The following is a 19952-nucleotide window of genomic DNA, read 5'->3' as shown; positions in this document are numbered from 1 at the left end:
ATGTAAACTAAACTCTTAAAAGTTTTTATAACAACATTCATTGCAACTTGCAAGTGTATTTAGGTACCAATGAAAAATAAATAAGACCATAACAATTCTCTAGAAGATCTTTTGCAAATACACAAAATTTTAAACATTTTTAAACAATCTTGTATTAAGCAAAATGTCGACCATTTTAAATAACTATTTTTCACCCTAAATATAGAAAGAAAATGTAACGGCATTAAATTATGGTGTGACGAGAAAATATAGTTCACAAAGAACGTCATGGAATAATGGATATCATGCTGCATCTTTTTTTGTAACCCTAAAAAGAGTAAAAAATTACAATTAACAAAATTTTATTACAGCAGTTAATAACATTTTAAATCACTTTTAAATGATCCTTTTAGGACATAAAAAGTATAATAAACTACAAAACTATATATGTGGACATGTGGTAACTTGTAAGCAGGCACGAGGTGTATGCAATAGAACACCCATGTTATAACGACTGTCAATGCCCCACCACACAGCGATAAATAAGTTTACTTACATCCATTCATATTGTTTCCAAAGTGTATGAAACAGAACACCCATGTTATAACGACTGTCCTTTCCCACGCCGAGGATAAATAATTTACACTCATTCAGTAAATTTCGACATTACTTGTATTACAAATTCGACACAAAACAGCTTATATTTAAGCGTTAACGTACCCAGATAGAGTAAAATATCGGCCCAGTTGAATTAACTGGCAAGTCTCATTGGTGATATGACAAGCAAACAAAAGATGATTTCTTGGTTGTACCATCCACGCAAATCTCATAAACAAAGCAGAATAAACACACAATGCTGGAACCGAAAACAATAATTAGTGTAATGATATTCGCCCTGAACCAATTTGTCTTCTAACTGATTTATTCGTTTAAGAAAAAGGTTTTTCGTTCAAGAAAACAAACAAGCTAGTTGCTCATAGGAATACTATTAATCACCCACAAAGTAACATACATGGTAAATGATAACTAGTAAGCTGGCATGAAGTGTATGAACACTCGTGTTATAAAGAATGTTGTTTTTTGAATCCCACTTAATTTGATACAAATTTGGTTCATTGTTTAATTAATTGGTGTGCATCGGAGTAATCATAGAGTGTAAACAAAATCGCGCGTGAACCTGCCACGCTCTGCAGGGAGGGCTACATAACACAAGTCTCAATGTGTCCATACATTTTAAATACAGGTTTATTCTATAACATTAGGCTCAAAGACCTAATGTAAGAATATTTAACAAATCAAGCATAAAATACTTCCTATATTACCTGCAGTCATACGAGGACTTATAATATCTGGATCTTTTTTCATATCTGCCATTGCAGCTATGGGTATACCCCAGTTAGCTACAGGTCCCCAGAAATGCTAAAAATGTTTTTTTAGTGGGTTACAAATAAATTTGCAGGTAATTAGGGCAATAGTGAAGAATCCTCCAGTACATAGCAGAATAAGCTGGTGGAAAGTGTTTGGTTAGGGGGTTACAGAATATAGCTGATGGGAAGTGTTAGAGGTTGGTGGTTTTAGGGGTTGATGGTTAAGGGGTTAGTGGTTATAGGGGTTAGTGGTTGGCAAATAAGGTGGGGGGGATTCTTCACTTGTACCGGTAATAGTAAGTTTTAGCAGTAATTAACTTTGTATACCTAAATACTGTGACAATTGGTGTCATTTTTATTGTAATTGAAATAGTATTATGTAGTCTATTTCAATAATTACATTACAGAATATAGCATTAGGCATTTAGTAGCAAAAATATCTTTAAATTTCATATTAATTTACTTACAGTGCTGTTTATTTCATGCGGCGAAAATGGGACATGAAAAATAAAGACTTGAATTAGAATGAAGGATAAATAAGTGACCATTTCAAAAACACATATAAGTAATATTGCATTACATACCTCATTAAATACTGGCGAAATTCTTTGCTTTTTACATGTTCAAAAAATTTGCGGGCATGGCGGGACATTACTGGCGGTATCTTACGCGAAATTTAATATAAATTAAGCTACTATGAACTGAAAAATTAACTAAAAACACTTTGGGCAAAAAGAAAACAATTTTCCACGGCTACGGGTTTTTCCCTTTAGATCAGATAATCGGTAGAGTTTAAAGTATTTAATATTTAGCAACGACACTTTTTTGGTGTTTTCTAGGTGTTTTATGCACTTTACACACAAACTTTATATTTTGCATGGTTTATTAAGTTAATATGTATGCTGTTTTATTGTTTTTTCGAAGGCAGAGTCCATAGTTCTCTCCTATTTTTTACGAAAAAAGGGCAACACATGGCGATATCTCTTCAAGATTGGAGATAACCGCAGTCTGTTATCATAGGCTGCAGTTTAAGCCTGTTTGCGGCTTTGTTTACCTATTAACTGCCTATTCAGGTCAAATGTAATCAGAAACACAACAAGACATAGGTATAGGGTTATTTATCGTCGTTTTCAAGTCATACGTTCTCTACAATGGCGTCAGATGTGGACAGAACGCGTAACTCGTGCTCGATCTTATCAAATGAGGGTCTACAGTACGGTTCCCAAAGCCAACATCGTTGCATTAAGGAATACCTAAAGTATGTTTTAATATAAAGGGTAAATTTGATAATATGTAATAGTTCTATAAAAATCATGCCTGTATTGAACAATAAAATGTTATTGTATTTTTTTATTTTTTAAATTGTTTTAAATTTTGGCTCTAGTACAGAATTCTTCCCCTACGTTATCTGCTAACCCCAATAAATAACCCTTAACCACCAACCTCTAACACTTTCCACCAGCCTAATCTGTAAGGTACTGTAGAATTCTTCACTAGTGTAGCCCAGTCTATTTTTATATTGTTAAGTAATAAGTTATTGTCTAAAAAATTTTTTTTATTTCGTACATTTTATCACTGCATGATTTGGGTTTCTCCATCCTATAACCGTCTTCCAACTTCTTCAGAAGGTCCTCCGGATCAACTCCTGGATGCGGGGAGCAACCAAGAGTAACCATCTCATAAAGAAGATTTCCAAACGACCATCTGAGACAAAAAGGTAATAAAATATTCATCCACAAAGTAACATATGTGGTAACTCGTAAGCGGGCACGAGGTGTATGAAAACCTGTGTTATAATGACTGTCGTTTTCCAACCACGCGAGGATAAAGTAAGTTCCATTCATTCATGACATTTAATGAAACTTGTTTCAACCTAGTGGGTCTTGAGGATAGAGCACCTATAACCTAGGGGTAATAGGTTCAAGGCTCGTCGCTGCTACCATTGTGGGCGTATGTGTCCTTGGGCAAGACACTTAACGGCAATTTTTCCAATCCAGTGGTCACTAATGGGTTGTCTAAATTGTCTGCCGTACAAAAAAACAATCATCCACAAAGTCACATACGTGGTTACTCTTAAACAGGCACAAGATGTAGAAACAAACACTATGCTATAACAATGGCTCTCTTTTTTAAATGCATGCGAGGATAAAGTAAGTTACATTCATTCACTTACACGTCGCTACGAGGTGTAATAGGGACTTCTCCAGCTTTCATTCGTTCAGGGCTTACCCATCTAAATGGAAGACATTTTTCTCGTCTGTCTTTTATTACTCCATACCTATAAATGTAATGTGTGTAAGTCCCATAAATTTCTATTCTATTTTATGTGGGTAAGGTCCCATAGCGTCGTTATGAATTCTAAAATTTTGGCCAGGATTTGCCTATTGTATAATTTGTTTAATATGTATGGGCATATAAAAAATTATATAATTGTATAATCTGATATAGAATAAATAGAAAATATGTAAAATCTTCTCAAATGAGCTCAAATATGTCAATCTCTACACTGTTAATACTAAAACAGTATTAAATTAAAGCTTGGGTCTAATAAGCTAACTCTGGCTTAAATCCCCTGTCCCATGTCATGTCTTTTTATAGGACCTCACCCATATCAAAAAATAAAAATAAAAATGTATAATTTACTCAATACCTATAAACATCATTAGCGAGTCCGAAGTCCGATATTTTGCAAACTAAGTTTTCCCCAACTAAAATATTCCTTGCTGCCAAGTCTCCATGAATTATCCTGTTTTTTTCAAGGTATTGCATGCCTAGAGAAACATGGTGTGCCATGTGGTATAGCTTTTGTGTGGTCATGTTGTATATGCTGTTCTCTGTGATTTTGTTTGGCTGGCGATAAAAAAGTTGGGTATTAATATGATAAAGTATTTTTTTTTATTATAGGCACAAAACATTTTTGAATGAATGAGTGTAACTTATGTGCCCACATTTTGTTCATGGCTGATAATTTGGAAAAATATAAGGGACCACTGAATTGGAGCAATTGTCGTTAATTATTTTGAGATGCATAGGCACACAGACCCACATAATGGTATTTATTTTGATTTGCATACAAATATGCATAGTGCAAAAACACACAATGGTAGCAGCATCAAGCTTCCCATTTCCAACCAATACCTTGTGTTCAGTGGCGCAGTCAGAAAAAAAACAAGGGGGGAGGGGGGTTTAATCAAAAAATTCTCAAAAACATTAAAAAATTTTTTTTTTTAAATTAATATTTTTTTTGGTTAAAAGGGTGGATTGACGATAACCTGAACCCCCCTAGCGGTGCCACTGCCTGTGTTCTTAAACCACTACTAATATGACTTAATTTATAACCCTTATAGATAGTAGGATGGGGGGAGATAGGACACCTTTACCCATAATATCCAAATATACTAATCGTATTTTAAACAATCAACATAGCTCTTTTAGAGTGGTAAGGATATGGTTATATAATTCTTTGAATGTTCTTTGTTTACTACCAAATGGGACAAGAAAATACAATAAAAAGGTGTCCCATCCACCCCACCCTACTATAATATATGATGCTTCAAGAGTTTGACTATCCTACCTCTCTTGAAGATAGCAAAAACTGTAGTAAGTCTCCATACTTGAGTAGTTCAGTTACCATTAATACTGGTTTACTGGTTGTACAGCATCCAATAATGCTTAGAATATTTGGATGTCTTCCAATATTTAACATAAAGTGTATCTCGGAAAGAAATTCAGTTAGATTCTCGCTTGTCCCAGCTGTTTCTGTGTTATAGTATGGTGTATTGGTATGGGTCATAGTTTGACAGTGAGCATGAGGTGTATAGCCTGCTGTATAGGTATATATGTGTGTAATGTGTCTATGGTGTATAGGAAGACCCCATGTTATATTTTGCCAGTGTAAATGCATTGTGTCTATGTGTTTGATGTATATGAAGACACTCATGTTATAACTCAACAGTGAGCATGAGGTGTATGAATACACCATGTGTGTCTGGTGTATAAGAAGCCACCCATGTTATAACTCAACAGTGAGCATGTGGTGTATGAATACTTAATATGAGTCTGGTATATAAGACAACACCCATTTCTCATGTTATAGTTTGACAATTGACAGTGAGCATGAGGTGTGTAAACCAACCTTGTAACATCTTAACAGCAACTTCTGTTCCATTTGAGTTATTCCCCATATTGTATGTAGCTTTGTGAACCAATCCAAAATTCCCACGCCCCAAAATATCTCCAATATTTAGTAGTTCGCGGTCCAGTTCCCATTTCTGCTCAAATGTTGGCAGAGCTTCCTACAACAACATTTTAAACACTTGGGTAAAATATTAATATCTTTAATTGATTAAGTTTTCAAATAAGTTGATATTGTTAAAGTAATTTCAAGTTGAATGAATGAATGTTACTTATTTATCCTTGCATAGCAGGGAAACAACAGTCGTTATACACTGGTTTTCTGTTTCATACACCTTGTGTCCGCTTACGACTGTTACAAGTTTTTTTGTAATTCATAGCTTGTTTGTTTTGTGCATATTTTGTTCTGTTTCATTTACCTTATACACACTTAGCACACACACATATATATAGTAGGGTGAGGGAAAACGGGACACCTTTAGCACATAATATCCAAATAACGTGATGGAGTTATAAACAATTAACAACGGTCTATGGGAGTCGTAAGAATACAATTTTACAATTCTTTAAATAAATGTTGTTTGTTTACTACCAAATGGAATGAAAAAATAGAATGAAAAGGTATCCCATCTTCCCCACCATACTGTATAAATTTGTAGTTGATAATTTTTTCTTTCAATTTTTGTTACATAATCTTTTTTCCTACATTTTCAAGTTGTCTCATCGTCCTCATAGTAATTCCTTCCTCTTCATTTGCCACAAATTGTGACCATTTTTCATCCATTTTTTGTTTCCAAATTTTCCGAATTTTCAACCAAGCCACGGTTGCTATAGTTATAAATACCACAATAACGGGCGCTGTAATTTGTAGTGCAAGAATATGTCTTGCTGTGCAACCGGTGCCGTTTATGTATCTGTAAATGGTTAGTTCATTTAAATTAAAACTATAGAATGAGTGTAACTTATTTATCCTCACATGGCAGGGAAATTAGAGTCGTTAAATAGTAGGTGTTCTGTTTCACACACCTGGTGTCGCTTTAAAGGTAGCACATACTTATCTAACTTTTCGTCTGATTGCTTTTTTTAAATCACCCTAGATTTTGCCAAAAAAATATATAAAAAATATGTGTTTTAGCAATGTCACCTCAATTTTTTTGCAGAAAAAGACATAAAAAATCATATTTTAGCAATGTCACCCCAGATTTTACAAAAGAAAACGTGAAAAAATGCGTGTTTTAGCAATGCCAACCAAGATTTGACAAAAAAATAAATGTTAAAAAACGCGTTTTTTTTGCCAAAAAAATAAAAACTGAGCTTTTTATATCCTTTTTATTTAACATACATTACTTACCCGTTCCCTATATAATTATCAGGGCATGAACAACCAGCAGAAACAGATGGTGGTTCATAATCTTCACATATACCTTCCAATACACACGGGTTGTATAAAGGACCACACGCGTTTAATTCAGTACAACCGTCACCAATAGGATCTAAAATGCAAGTAGGGTAACAAAAAATTAGAATAAAAATTGAAATACTTTTTTTAACAGAAACTAATAGAAAATTTTTTAAGTTATATAGTAGGGTGGGCAAAGATTGGGCACCTTTAAAACATATTATCTAAATATCTTGATCGTGTTTTATACAATTAACAACGGTCTATGCAAGTCATAGGAATACAGTTTCATAATTCCTGGAGTGTTCTTTGTTTACTACCAAAAGGGCAAGAAAATTGAACGAAAAGGTGTCCCATCTTTCCCCACTCTACTATATGCTTTTTGATTTTTTATGAGTAACTTTTTTTATTCTTCTTATCAGCTATTCTTACTTATTTATTGAACGATAAGTAATTCAATCCAAAAAATTATGGTATTGCAAATTTAAATACAAAAAGTCATAAATCACCTATTTTGTAATTTATTCCATTGCCATAGTAACCAGTCCAGCAAACACATTTTGGGATTATTGATTGTGTTATATTTGTAGATGAACAGTTGGCACGCTTGTCACAGTATTTGTCCTCGCATAAATTCAGCTCTGTTTTGGTGTAATGTAAAGGTTATTGAGTGTTAGAACATGGGTGGCTTCTTATACACCAGACACACATGGTGTATTCATACACCTCATGCTTACTGTCTAGTTATAACATGGGCGTATTCTTATACATCAGACACACATGGTGTATTCATACACCTCATGCTCACTGTCAAGTTATAACATGGGTGTCTTCTTATACATCAGACACACATGGTGTATTCATACACCTCATGCTCACTGTCAAGTTATAACATGGGCGTATTCTTATACATCAGACACACATGGTGTATTCATACACCTCATGCTCACTGTCAAGTTATAACATGGGTGTCTTCTTATACACCAGACACACATGGTGTATTCATACACCTCATGCTCACTGTCAAGTTATAACATGGGCGTATTCTTATACATCAGACACACATGGTGTATTCATACACCTCATGCTCACTGTCAAGTTCTAACATGGGTGTCTTCTTATACATCAGACACACATGGTGTATTCATACACCTCATGCTCACTGTCAAGTTATAACATAGGCGTATTCTTATACATCAGACACACATGGTGTATTCATACATCTCATGCTCACTGTCGAGTTGTAACATGGGCGTATTCTTATACACCAGACACACATGGTGTATTCATACACTTCGTGCTCACTGTCCGGTTATAACATGGGTGTCTTCTTATACACCAGACACACATGGTGTATTCATACACCTCATGCTCACTGTCCGGTTATAACATGGGTGTCTTCTTATACACCAGAAACACATTGTGTATTCATACACCTCATGCTTACTGTAAAATTTCTAATCTAAATTGGGTATTTTTATACACTGTGTATTCGTACAACACTAGTTAATAATTGCACTTAAACATGACCAACCTGGTGCTGTAAAATCTAGTGTTGCCCTACTAATAGTGTGTGTATATGTTTCAGTGTTGACCGGGTAAATTGCTTGTATAAAAATAGTGTATATTTCCCCTGGCTCGAGTAAATATGCTGTAGTTTGGTAAACACTGCTTGAATTGACACAACTTGTTTGGTTTGTTATGTTTTCTGTGTTTACTTCTTCCGTGTATGGCTGAAAGTAAATATAAAAATATGAGAATGTTAATTGATTTTATGGTGGAAAAAATTGGAAAAGTATAGGCCTAAAAGAACATTATATATATATATATATATATAGCCTCAAAAAAAAACATTGATTTTACAATAAAAAATAACATAGAAAACGTACAGGGGTAATGTTACATTAGGGGATTTTGGACCTAACTGAAACATATGTCACATTCAAATTATATTTTAAACACATTATTTTTACCCACACTTATTTATATAACTCATGCTCACTGTCGAGTTATAAATTGGTTGTCTTCATATACACCGTAACGCATGTTATATTTAATATTCATACACCCCATGTTCACTGTTGAGTTATAACATAAGCGTCTTCTTATACACCAGACACACATGGGGTATTCATACACCTCATGCTCACTGTTGAGTTATAACATGAGTGTCTTCTTATACACGAGACACACATGGTGTATTCATACACCTCATGCTCACTGTCAAGTTATAACATGGGTGTCTTCATATACACCAGACACACATGGTGTATTCATACACCCCATGCTCACTGTCAAGTTATAACATGAGTATTTTATTATACACCAGGCACATATGGTCTATTCATACACCTCATGCTCACTGTCAAGTTATATTTTTTCGAAACATAATATATTATTATTTACAGTGCAATGAATCATAGTTATTTTATGCATTTTTCACCCAAAACGGGGTCCACCCCCTTTATCCCTAAATACCCCCCTTACAGTTAGTTTTGCCACTTTTTGTAGCAAATTTCGTGCCATAATCCGGGTATAAAAGTATTCGAATCCTTTAGTAATAGGTGGCAGCCATGATATAGTTAGGTTAATACTGTTGTGCTGGTAATCAAATCTTGAATCTCCTGTTTTTATTTCTCTTGGCCAAGTACTTGTAAAGTCTGCAAACATAGATATATTAAACTAAGACTGTTACTCCAAAAATTTATATGTGGGGGAAGATGGGACACCTTTTATTCTATTTTCCTGTCCCATTTGGTAGTAAACAAAGAACATTCAAAGAATTATAAACCGTATCCTCACAACTCCCATACACCGTTGTTAATTGTTTAAAACATGATCAGGATATTTGGATATTATGTGCTAAAGGTGGCCCATCTTCCCCCATCGAAGTAATATGATATATAAATATAACTTGAAATAGAATATACATTTTGGAATATACATAATATTCAAAGAATTATAACGTCGTGTTCTTATGACTCCCATAAACCGTTGATTTTATGTGCTAAAAGTGTCTCATCTTTCCCCACCCTACTATATTACTTAGAATTACTTATTTAAACAAAAAACAATATTTTTAATGCTAACTTACTCGCGTAACAGCACGTTTCAGTAGCGGTGTAGGTTGACACACCAAACTGTTTTTTCACCAATTTTGGGCAATCAATTTTTTCTACTATATGATTGGAATCAGTTGCTGATATTCCAACTGTATTTCTGTGATAATTGTTTAAGTTAAAAGCTGGATTTTTGGTACAATTGTTAATAATTTAAAAAATGTGGAACTTTTTGTGTAAAGGTGTATTCTTTGTTGGTTAAAAGCTGTATTTTTTTGGTACATTTGGTAATAATTTTTAAAAAATGATTTTTTTTGTGTAAATGTATATTTTTTGTGGGTAAAAGGTATATTTTTTGCTACGTTTGATGTTTTAAATCTGATATGCTACTGTTGAATATATATTTCTTATTATATTCCTGCATGGCAGGCAACGACAGTCTTTATAACACGGATGTTCTGTTTCATACACCTCGTGCCAGCTTACAAGTTACCATGTATGTAACTTTGTGGGTGTTTTTTATATATATATATGTAAATTTTTATAATACAGTAAATTAAGGGGCATTGGGCTAACTCTGGCCCAAAATCTATGACCGTGTATTATTGCATTACTATGGATTCTCATCCATATAGAAAAAAATCACTGGTAGCATTTGCACTTAATTCATAATTGTATACTAAAGTGGGGGAAGATGGGACACCTTTTCGTTCTATTTCCTCGTCCCATTTGGTAGTAAACAAAGAACATTCAAATAATTATAAAACTGTACTCTCACAGCTTCCATAGTCTGTTGTTAATTGTTTAAAACACGATCAGAATAGTTGAATATTATGTGCTAAAGATGTCCCATCTTCCCCCACAGTGCCATACATATCCCACCTTAAAAATGGATAGATATTAAATGAGTATATTTTCCGAAATTCAACTGGGAAATGCAAAACAGTAGTATTCTGCAAATAATACAACAATCTCATGGCATTAAACAACAAATGCTTCATTTAGTAATAAAGTCCTTAATGTAATTTGCATTACTAATTATAAATTGTAAATCATATATGTATTTTATAAGCTGTAATTATAATTTCCAGTTTAATTATACGAGTATGATCACCACTGCCGTTTATAATTGAATTACATTTTAAGCCATTTAAATGGTAAATATACATATATATATATATATATATACATATATACATATATATATATATGTATATAACATTTAATTATGTCATTGGTGGTAAAAATCCTAGGTTCTCAACAAGAACCTCACCTATATAGAATAGAATGAATATGTAATATTTGGTCAATATACCTTTTAATTTAAAGGCATTAAAGCGTTGTTTAATGTATTTACAATGCTCGTAATTAGGAAATTCTGGTCTAAGTCCCAGGTTCTTGACAAGGACCTCACCCACATAGAACAGATTCAAAACGTTCTATTAAGTTTGTAATTAAAATGTAGAGTTAAAATCCTAGGTTCTCTACAAGGACCTCACCCATATAGAACGAAATAAAACATACTGCTAAATTTTTAACTAAAACGTAGTAACCTAAATCACAGGTCCTTGACAAGGACCTCACTAGAGATGCACATTACAGAATTTCGAATACATAAGAATGTTGTTTAATGACGCAATCACACGTCATCTCATAAACTATATTAACAATATTTAAAACCCAATAATTTTGAAAAAAATATTTTTGTGTTTGTGGGACTTTCAAAGGAAACGATATCCTAGAATACCTAATTATTCTGTAATGTGCATCCCTAGACCTCACCCACATAGAATAAAATACAATTAAGACCTACTGCAGGTATAGCAATATATCCCAAAATGGGTATCCAGTAGTCCAAAATGCCTCTACATTTCACTGTAGTGTTATCGCATGTATCCGGGCATATGCAACTCTCATTTTCCCATGTTTTCACACAGGATGTAAAGTTGTAACAGAAATCTGAGCCATGTCCCATCTTTTGATTGATTATTTCACTGAAAGAAAAAAGTTTTTTCTTACGATTCTTGTGTAAAGAAATACAGTCACGATCTGGCGCTAAAGTTCACAGTTACAAATGTAATAAGTTCCGTGAATCGTGCCCTGATCTGGTGCTCATATAGTAGAACGTTGTTTGTATAATACAGTTAGGATCTGGTGCTATGAAATATGTAATAGACAAAATTAAGACCAGAAAACTGTATGAAATACCAGATATGTAATATATGTATATTTTGCCTAAATGGCATCGCCAGTCTTTTATTTAAGTAGATTTTACATTTGTAGTAAGTAACTGTTTCTTTTTGTTTTAATAAATAACTTATATATAATACTGTGGGGGGGGGGGTTGGGACACCTTTAGCATATAATATCCAAATATCCTGATCGTGTTTAAAACAATTAACACATGGGAGTCGTGAAGATACGGGTTTATAATTCTTTGAATGTTCTTTGTTTACTACCAAATGGGACGGGAAAATAGAATGAAAAGGTGCCCAATCTTCCCATGATCAGAACATGATCAGAATAATCGGATATTATGTGCTAAAGGTGTCCCATATTCCCCTACCCTACTATATAATCACCTCTGAGTGCATTGTATGGGCTGCAAAGTTTTATCATATTCATTAAACTGATAATTTTCAGTTAAACGGATAATGAATCCTTCAAAAGAAACATCTGTAAAATGATATAATATTTTTAAATATGTTACAGAAACTTTATTTTGTTAGCTACTCATTCTGCGTGGTTTTTTAATTGGCAAAATATATAGGTTTTTAATTTAAAGTAATATGCTAACCCTGGCCCACACTGACTGATCTCCCAAAAACTGGTTTGCGCATAATAAACCCCCCGGGGTTGCTAATGGTGTACTAATTTTAGCGAGTACCATATATATATTACTATTAATCGTAAGGGTGGTGGAAAAAGATTAAAAAAGTTCACGAGCAAAAAAAGTTAAATACTGCCTTAAACATAAAGCTACTAACCCCCCCTAAGGCTTAAACTTTAAAGAGTTTTTATACTAATTTTGGTCGGTAACTGGGCCAAATTTGGTCTAAATCTTAAGTCCCATCGCAAGTCATGCTATAGGACCTCACCCACAAAGAATAGAATAAAACTTTTATAGGCATAAAAATTAAATGTCAATAGATCTATTTTTTATTTTTTTAATTTTTTTTGCATAAATTTAAACTTTTTTTTATAAATTTTAACTTTTTCCATAAAATAAAAATTACCTTGTGTATTGTTAACTTGCCATTTTATTTGCAGTAACATTGTCAGATTATTTGTATCGTTTTTGATGATAAATTTGTGTGTGATGTTTCTTACTGTTACACTGTCCAGTAGTTCGCGTCCTGTTAATGCAATTATAATGTTCTGTTAGTACCAGGCATATTTATGATAATATGATACTGTGGGGTAAGTTGGGACACCTTAAGCGAGTAATATCCAAATTTCCTAATCGTAATTTAAACAAATAACAGCTGTCTATGGGAGTCATGAGGATACGGTTTTATAATTCTTTGAATGTTCTTTGTTTGCTACCAAATAGGGCGAAAAAATAGAATAAAAAAGTGTCTCATCTTCCCCCACCCTACTATATATAGTTATGATAATATTCTGCATATAATTAGATAATATATTACATTACATATAAAATCTAATATATTATCTGCTTAAACTGTTACAACTTTTACTAGACAGACAAATGTAATTATAATAATATATAATTATAAATATGTTTTAGATTTTTTGCCAGAGAGTTTGAGAGTATGTAGTTCAAGTCCCACTGAAGTGACTGCAGCATGTTATATTTTTGACTAGGTATATATATATTTGATAATCTCAATTGTTGATTATAAGTTAAGTTCCCACCCACAAGAATATAAATGACCAAACCAACGTAAATTTATGTCAGCTCATCCACACACTGCAATTGCTTTAGCAACTCGACTGTGAGCATGAGAGTGGCAGCCATAGACATAACATATTTACCTTCTCTGCAAAGTCTCATTTGTCGAGAATAAACCAACACAACAACTTGTACAAACACCATATAGTAAAAACTTATCATTGTTTTAACTTATAGTACTGTGGGGTAAAATGGATACCGTTAGGACCTAAATCCTATACAGCTACATGGTAACATTATTTGTTACATTTTTTATGATAAATTTGTGTGTGATGTTTTTTACCCTGTCTAGTAGTTCACTCTCTGTTAATATATATTCCTGTGGTAAGATGGACACTGTTAGCACCTAAGTTCCTCATTTCTGATCAGGTTTTTATCAATTACCAATGCTTTTTTATAGTAGCAGGGCAACGGTTTTATAATTCTGTAATTATTCATTGTTTACTACCAAATGGGACGATAAAAAAAAATGAAATCGTACCCCACCCTACTATGATACTCTTCTGTAAATCTGGCCCTGATCTAGCGCTCATATTGTTGGACGATTCTCGTTGCATTATTACAGAATACAAGTGTTACTAAAACGCACAAAACAGAAATTAAGTCCAACTAATAGTTTACCAAAAATATAATTTCGGCGAAAACTATGCATTATTAGTCTTACAATTTTCTGCATTTTCGTAGCATTTTGTGTATTCTTACTTAAACTATTTAAATTTTATGTTTCTTATAATAAAATGACGCTGTTTTTATTGAAACTGTGTATACTGTCTGGTCTAAAATTACTTGCAGTATTTCTGGCTACAGCCCATTACACATGCATTATATGACTCAACAAAAGTTATTTTGATTGTGTTGCCTGCCTCACGCTTTTTAAAGATAATTTACATTTTATTGTCATATTATAATTACTTTACTGCATATTAGGTAGCTTGTATTTAAATTTTTTTTTTGCATGTTATTTTTATTTTTAATTTTATAGTTGGATTTTGTTTAATTAAATTAAACTTGTTTTTATTTTTTACAGGTGTTTAAAAAGTTAGGTTGTATTTGACTGACACTTTGGTTTTTTTGACAACTAATTTTACAGGGTATCAACAAAACAATAACTTTTGAGTTGATTGCACCACTTTTTACAGATGTTTTTTATGTTGTATTTGACTGACACTTCCGTATTTTTGACAGGTACTTTTGCAAAATGGCGCAAAGCAATAACCTTGAATTGGTTACACCACTTTTTACAGCTGTTTTTGTATTTAACTATCAGTATTTTTGTCAGGTAGTTTTACAAAAATGGCACAAAACAATAACATTAAATTGGTTGCAGCACTTTTAAAAGGTGTTTTAATAAGTCAAATTATATTTGACTGTTATTTCATTATTTTTAACAGCGTTTTACAAAGTGTTAACAAAATAATAACCTTGAATTGGTTGCACTACTAACCAAATCCACATTCCAGATAGTTAGGTTGTTTTAAATGGAAACTTGTAGGGTTTTATCAATACAGAGCCATGTGGTGCGAGGATATGTAGGCAACAGATCAGCAGTGTTTCCACTCCAGGTTTGTACAGTGTTGCCAGATCAAAATATAACATGTAAAAATAAAATATTAAAAATGAATAAAAAAGAAAAAGTTAATATTATAGACTGTAGAATTGAAAAATTTTGTCATTTAACAATTTAAATGGCTTTCGCCCCAATTTTCTTTATTTTAATTGACCACTGTCTATTCTGTAGCTTTATTTTATAGAAGTTTTGGGTGTGTGTTGTAAGTGTGTGTCCTTGGGCAAGACACCGAACGACAATTGCTCCAATCCAGTAGCCCTTATGGGTTGTCCAAATTATCAGCTATACATAAAAAGTAAAAAATCACCTACAAAGTTACATACATGGTCACTTGTAAGCTGACACGAGGTGTATGAAACAGAACATCCATGTCGTAATGATTTTCTATATCCTAACTATAACAATTACAATTATAATCTATTATATAATTCTGTTATAAAAAAATACATTTTTTTCCACATTTTTTTCTGCTATTTCCGAATAAAATCTTCCCGAATGGCAGACTTTGCCAGAGAAAAAACAAAAATACAGTACAATTTATAACAGATTAGCAGCTAAAGGATATTTACATTATGCCTGGTAGCAGAAGCAACAAAATTTTTTTTTTTTACTTTTAGCTTCTTGGGTTTGAGGTCGACTGTATTAATTCTGTACAATTTTCAAATCATACTGGTTACCCCCACTGGAAGGGCCAAGTTCTTAAATGCAATGAATTAGAAGAGTTATACGAGACATTAAAACTAAATGAGTGTATTCGATATGATTACGTGTTAACAGGTAAGGAATATGTTCTGTATAGGTGAGGTCCTATAGTGACGCATCAAGGGACCTGGAGTTTAGGCCAAAGTTGGCCCATGACCCCAAATTCTTATATGCGTATACATATACAAATTTTGTGAATTTATAAATAGATGTTAATATTTATATACTTTATTTTTTAATTGTTTTTTAAGATGTCATGTATTCTTACTTAAAAAAAAAATTTATTTTCTATTTACAAAAAGAAAACTGTGAATTTGAAATTTTTTATACATTCTTTTTCAAAAACTATTCCCAAAAACTGTTTTAAACTTGTAGATATACTTAATAAAAAAAGATAACTTAAATTTTTTTTTATAGGTTACTGCCGAGACAAATTAATGCTCCGAAAAATGGTTGAAATTATTAAAGAATTAAAACAGATTAATCCAAAGCTTATTTATGGTAAGTAGGAAGACTAAATTGTTGGATTTGTTTGACACTAGAGCATACTGGGTTCAAGGCTCAATGCTGCTACTATTGCATGGTATATAGAAAAAATTTTAAAAAAATCCAAAAACTATTCACCCACAAAGTTACATACGTGGTAACTTGTAAGCAGGCACGAGGTGTATGAAACAGAACACTCATATTATAATGACTATCATTCCCTACCACGAGAGGATTAAAAATTTACATTCATACATGAAAAAAAATGTAACTTGTAAGCGGGAACGAGGTGTATGAAACAAAACACCCATTTTATAACGACTATCATTGCCCCACCACACAAAAATAAAACATTGTTCGGTCATACTTTAAAAAATAGAAAAAAAAATGAAAAAAAAAAATGAAAAAAACGTAACTCGTGAGCGGGTACAAGGTGTATGAAACAGAACACCCATATTAAAACGACTATCATTGCCCCACCACACAAAAATAAAACATTGTTCGGTCATACTTTAAAAAATAAAAAAAAAAATGAAAAAAAAAATGAAAAAAAAAAATGAAAAAAACGTAACTCGTGAGCGGGTACGAGGTGTATAAAACAAAACACCCATGGTATAACGACTGTCATTACCCTACCACGTGAGGATTAAAAATTTACATTCATTTAATCTTCCTACATACAGTTTGTGATCCAGTAATGGGAGACACTTGGGGAGGAGAAGGAAAAATGTATGTGCCAGAAGATGTATTACCGGTATATAGAGACGAAGTTATACCTATCGCTGACATCCTAACTCCTAACCAATTTGAAGCGGAAATTTTAACAGGTTTGTTGAAAAATTTGATATATTATATAATAAAAAATGTTGGAATAATAGGCCTAAATTCTAGGACATTTGTGTGCCACACTGCAGGACCTCACTCACATTGGATATAGTGTTTCTTGAAAAATTCTACGGGAACTTTATAACTTTTTTGGTATAAATTTAATTTTTTTCTGTATTTCTTAGATATTAAGATCACAAATGAATCAGAAGCTATTGCAAGCATTGAGAAGCTGCACACGTATGGCCCAAATACTATTGTAATAAGTAGTTCAGACCTTGGGCAGAAAACCTCTTTGATTGGATATGGCAGCAAGCACTCAAGTTAGTATGAATTTTGGGAAACTATTAATTGAATAAATGAATGTAACTTCTTTATTCTCGCCTGGCAGGAAAACGACAGTTGTTATAACATTGGTGTTCTGTTTCATACACCTCGTGTCCGCTTAAAAGTTATTACATATATAATTTTGTAGGTGATTTTTTCTGTATGACAACTTGGACAACCTATTTAATTAATGAATGTAACATATTTATCCTTGCATGGCGGGGTAGCAACTGTTGTTATATTATAAAGTTCTGTTTCTTACATCTCGTACCTGCTTACGAGTTCCCTTATAGGTAACCTCGTAGGTGAATTTTGTCTGTATGACTGACAATTTGGACATCCTATTTATTGAATAAATGTAACTTATTAATTCTCGCATAGCGGGGCAACAACGTTTATTATAACACAGGTGTTCATGCACCTTGTGCCAGCTCACGAGTTATCATGCTTATTACTTTGTGAGAGATTTTTTTTTATAAATTTTGAAAATTTTTTAAAAAACAATTTAAAAAAAAAAATAAAAATTTTATACAGAATCAAATGGAACAAAAAATCAGAGAATTAAACTTGAAATGCCAATGATTGACGCAGCGTTCGTTGGGTCAGGTGACCTATTCGCTGCGTTGCTTTTGGCTTGGACACACCGTTTCCCTGATAACCTAAAACTAGCACTGGAAAAAGTTATTTCTACAATGCAAAGAATTCTTGTCAGGACATTAAGCTCTGCTAACGGTTAGTGTTTGAATAAATAAAAAGATGTTTAAAATAAATCAATGTGTATTCTTGCTTGCACGGGAAAAGGAGAGTCGTTATACCACAGGTATTCTGTTTCATACACCTTGTGCCTGCTTACAAGTTACCATGTATGTAGCTTTGTGATAGATTTTTTCTACATGGCTGACAATTTGGATTACCTATTAAATAGGTGTAAGTTTTTTGATGTCTGGTAGGGCAACAACATTTGTTATAACACAGGTGTTCTGTTTCATACACTTGTGCCCGCTTATTAATTACCACATATGTAAAGAAAATGCATGTTTTTGACATGTTATGTCACACTACATTTTCTCATAAAGCTTAAAAATATTTACCACTTATGGCTCTATATTAAATATGGAAATAACTTTAACTTAGTGAATTTATTTATGAATTATATCCATAGGTGAAATAGAAGATGGGAAGAAACCGAACTTTAAAAACCTGGAGCTCAGATTAGTGCAAAGTAAGCGTGACATTGAAAACCCAGAAATGTGCGTAGAAGCTGTTACTTTGGAAAGATGACATGGAATACTAAACACTAGAAATACTTTGGTTAATTTTCGTCGAAACCCATCGAAAATAATTAATTAGCTTTGTAGAATTTAATAAAAAATACAATTTTATGGTGATAAAAGTCGTTAAATTTTGGTATAAATATTTCATTTTTAAGTGTTGTTTGAAAACTTTAAATGTGATTGTTTTATTGCTTTATAAAAATAGAATCATGCGTTTCTAAAATTCCATCTCAAATTAAATATCGTATTTGAAACATAATTATATTTTATGCAAAGTTAGTGTTTCTTTCAAAATATAATGCATTCCATTTTCAAGTTATTAATTTCTGTCTTGGTTTAGATTGAGATATATATGAATATAGTTCGGGATATATATTAGTATATTTTGAGAAAATTATGAGTATAGTTTGGGATATTTATCAGTAAACTTTGGGATATATGAATATAGTTCAGGATATATATTAGTATAATTTGGGATATATAGGTATAGTTGGGGATATATTAGTATAGTTTTGGGTATATATTAGTATAATTTGGGATATATGAGTATAGTTTGGGATATTTATTAGTATAGTTTGGCATATATATCTATAGTTTGGGATCTATGCGTATAGTTCGGGATATATATTAGTATAGTTTGGGATATATGAGTATAGTTTGGGATATATATTAGTATAATTTGGGATATATGTTAGTATAATTTGAGATATATAGGTATAGTTTGGGATATATGAGTATAGTTTGGGATATATATTAGTATAATTTGGGATATATGTTAGTATAATTTGAGATATATAGGTATAGTTTGGGATATATGAGCATAGTTTGGGATATATTGGTATAGTTTGGGATATATGAGTATAGTTTGGGATATATATTAGTATAGTTCGGGATATATATTAGTATAGTTTGGGATATAT

At 32.4% G+C, this 19952-nt stretch overlaps 4 protein-coding genes and 1 long non-coding RNA gene across 7 annotated transcripts; 2 read left to right on the top strand and 3 right to left on the bottom strand.

Moving 5' to 3' along the window:
• Nucleotides 1-36: 36 nt before the first annotated feature.
• LOC100175853 (mitochondrial pyruvate carrier 1-like) lies at nt 37-2104 on the bottom strand. The gene is made up of 5 exons (XM_002131168.5): nt 1931-2104; nt 1814-1817; nt 1302-1398; nt 700-835; nt 37-307 (listed from the first exon to the last, which is right to left on the bottom strand). Exons 1-5 carry the CDS (start codon nt 1996-1998, stop codon nt 283-285), a joined length of 330 nt encoding a protein of 109 aa, XP_002131204.1. The 5' UTR covers nt 1999-2104; the 3' UTR covers nt 37-282.
• A 113-nt stretch (nt 2105-2217) lies between these two features.
• On the bottom strand, nt 2218-11672 carry LOC100186039 (tyrosine-protein kinase STYK1-like). The gene is made up of 13 exons (XM_026840370.1): nt 10821-11672; nt 9974-10098; nt 9367-9539; nt 8414-8612; nt 7389-7520; nt 6832-6973; nt 6187-6394; nt 5482-5641; nt 4921-5105; nt 3997-4196; nt 3520-3624; nt 2913-3050; nt 2218-2599 (listed from the first exon to the last, which is right to left on the bottom strand). The coding sequence occupies exons 1-13, from the start codon at nt 10937-10939 to the stop codon at nt 2482-2484; spliced, it is 2004 nt and encodes a 667-aa protein (XP_026696171.1). The 5' UTR covers nt 10940-11672; the 3' UTR covers nt 2218-2481.
• LOC113475727 lies at nt 2429-15217 on the top strand. Of its 3 annotated transcripts, none has more exons than XR_003397499.1 (4): nt 2429-2604; nt 2972-3063; nt 6854-6984; nt 15037-15217. It is a non-coding gene; the product is annotated as an uncharacterized LOC113475727 (long non-coding RNA). The 3 variants fall into 3 exon arrangements; XR_003397500.1 differs by lacking the exon at nt 15037-15217 and adding an exon at nt 11876-12127; XR_003397498.1 differs by lacking the exon at nt 15037-15217 and having other exon boundaries at nt 6854-7076.
• Nucleotides 11684-15041, bottom strand: LOC113475726. The gene is made up of 4 exons (XM_026840371.1): nt 13935-15041; nt 13175-13294; nt 12521-12614; nt 11684-11932 (listed from the first exon to the last, which is right to left on the bottom strand). The coding sequence occupies exons 1-4, from the start codon at nt 14011-14013 to the stop codon at nt 11710-11712; spliced, it is 516 nt and encodes a 171-aa protein (XP_026696172.1). The 5' UTR covers nt 14014-15041; the 3' UTR covers nt 11684-11709.
• A 47-nt stretch (nt 15218-15264) lies between the features above and the next one.
• LOC100178162 (pyridoxal kinase-like) lies at nt 15265-19348 on the top strand. The gene is made up of 7 exons (XM_002131095.5): nt 15265-15413; nt 16036-16195; nt 16538-16621; nt 17290-17433; nt 17617-17754; nt 18293-18490; nt 18921-19348. Exons 1-7 carry the CDS (start codon nt 15330-15332, stop codon nt 19037-19039), a joined length of 927 nt encoding a protein of 308 aa, XP_002131131.1. The 5' UTR covers nt 15265-15329; the 3' UTR covers nt 19040-19348.
• The last annotated feature ends 604 nt before the right edge of the window (nt 19349-19952 follow it).

Source organism: Ciona intestinalis, unplaced genomic scaffold, assembly GCF_000224145.3.
Source record: "Ciona intestinalis unplaced genomic scaffold, KH HT001226.1, whole genome shotgun sequence".
NCBI lineage: Eukaryota > Metazoa > Chordata > Ascidiacea > Phlebobranchia > Cionidae > Ciona > Ciona intestinalis.
This window is presented reverse-complemented; position numbering and strand designations above follow the sequence as displayed.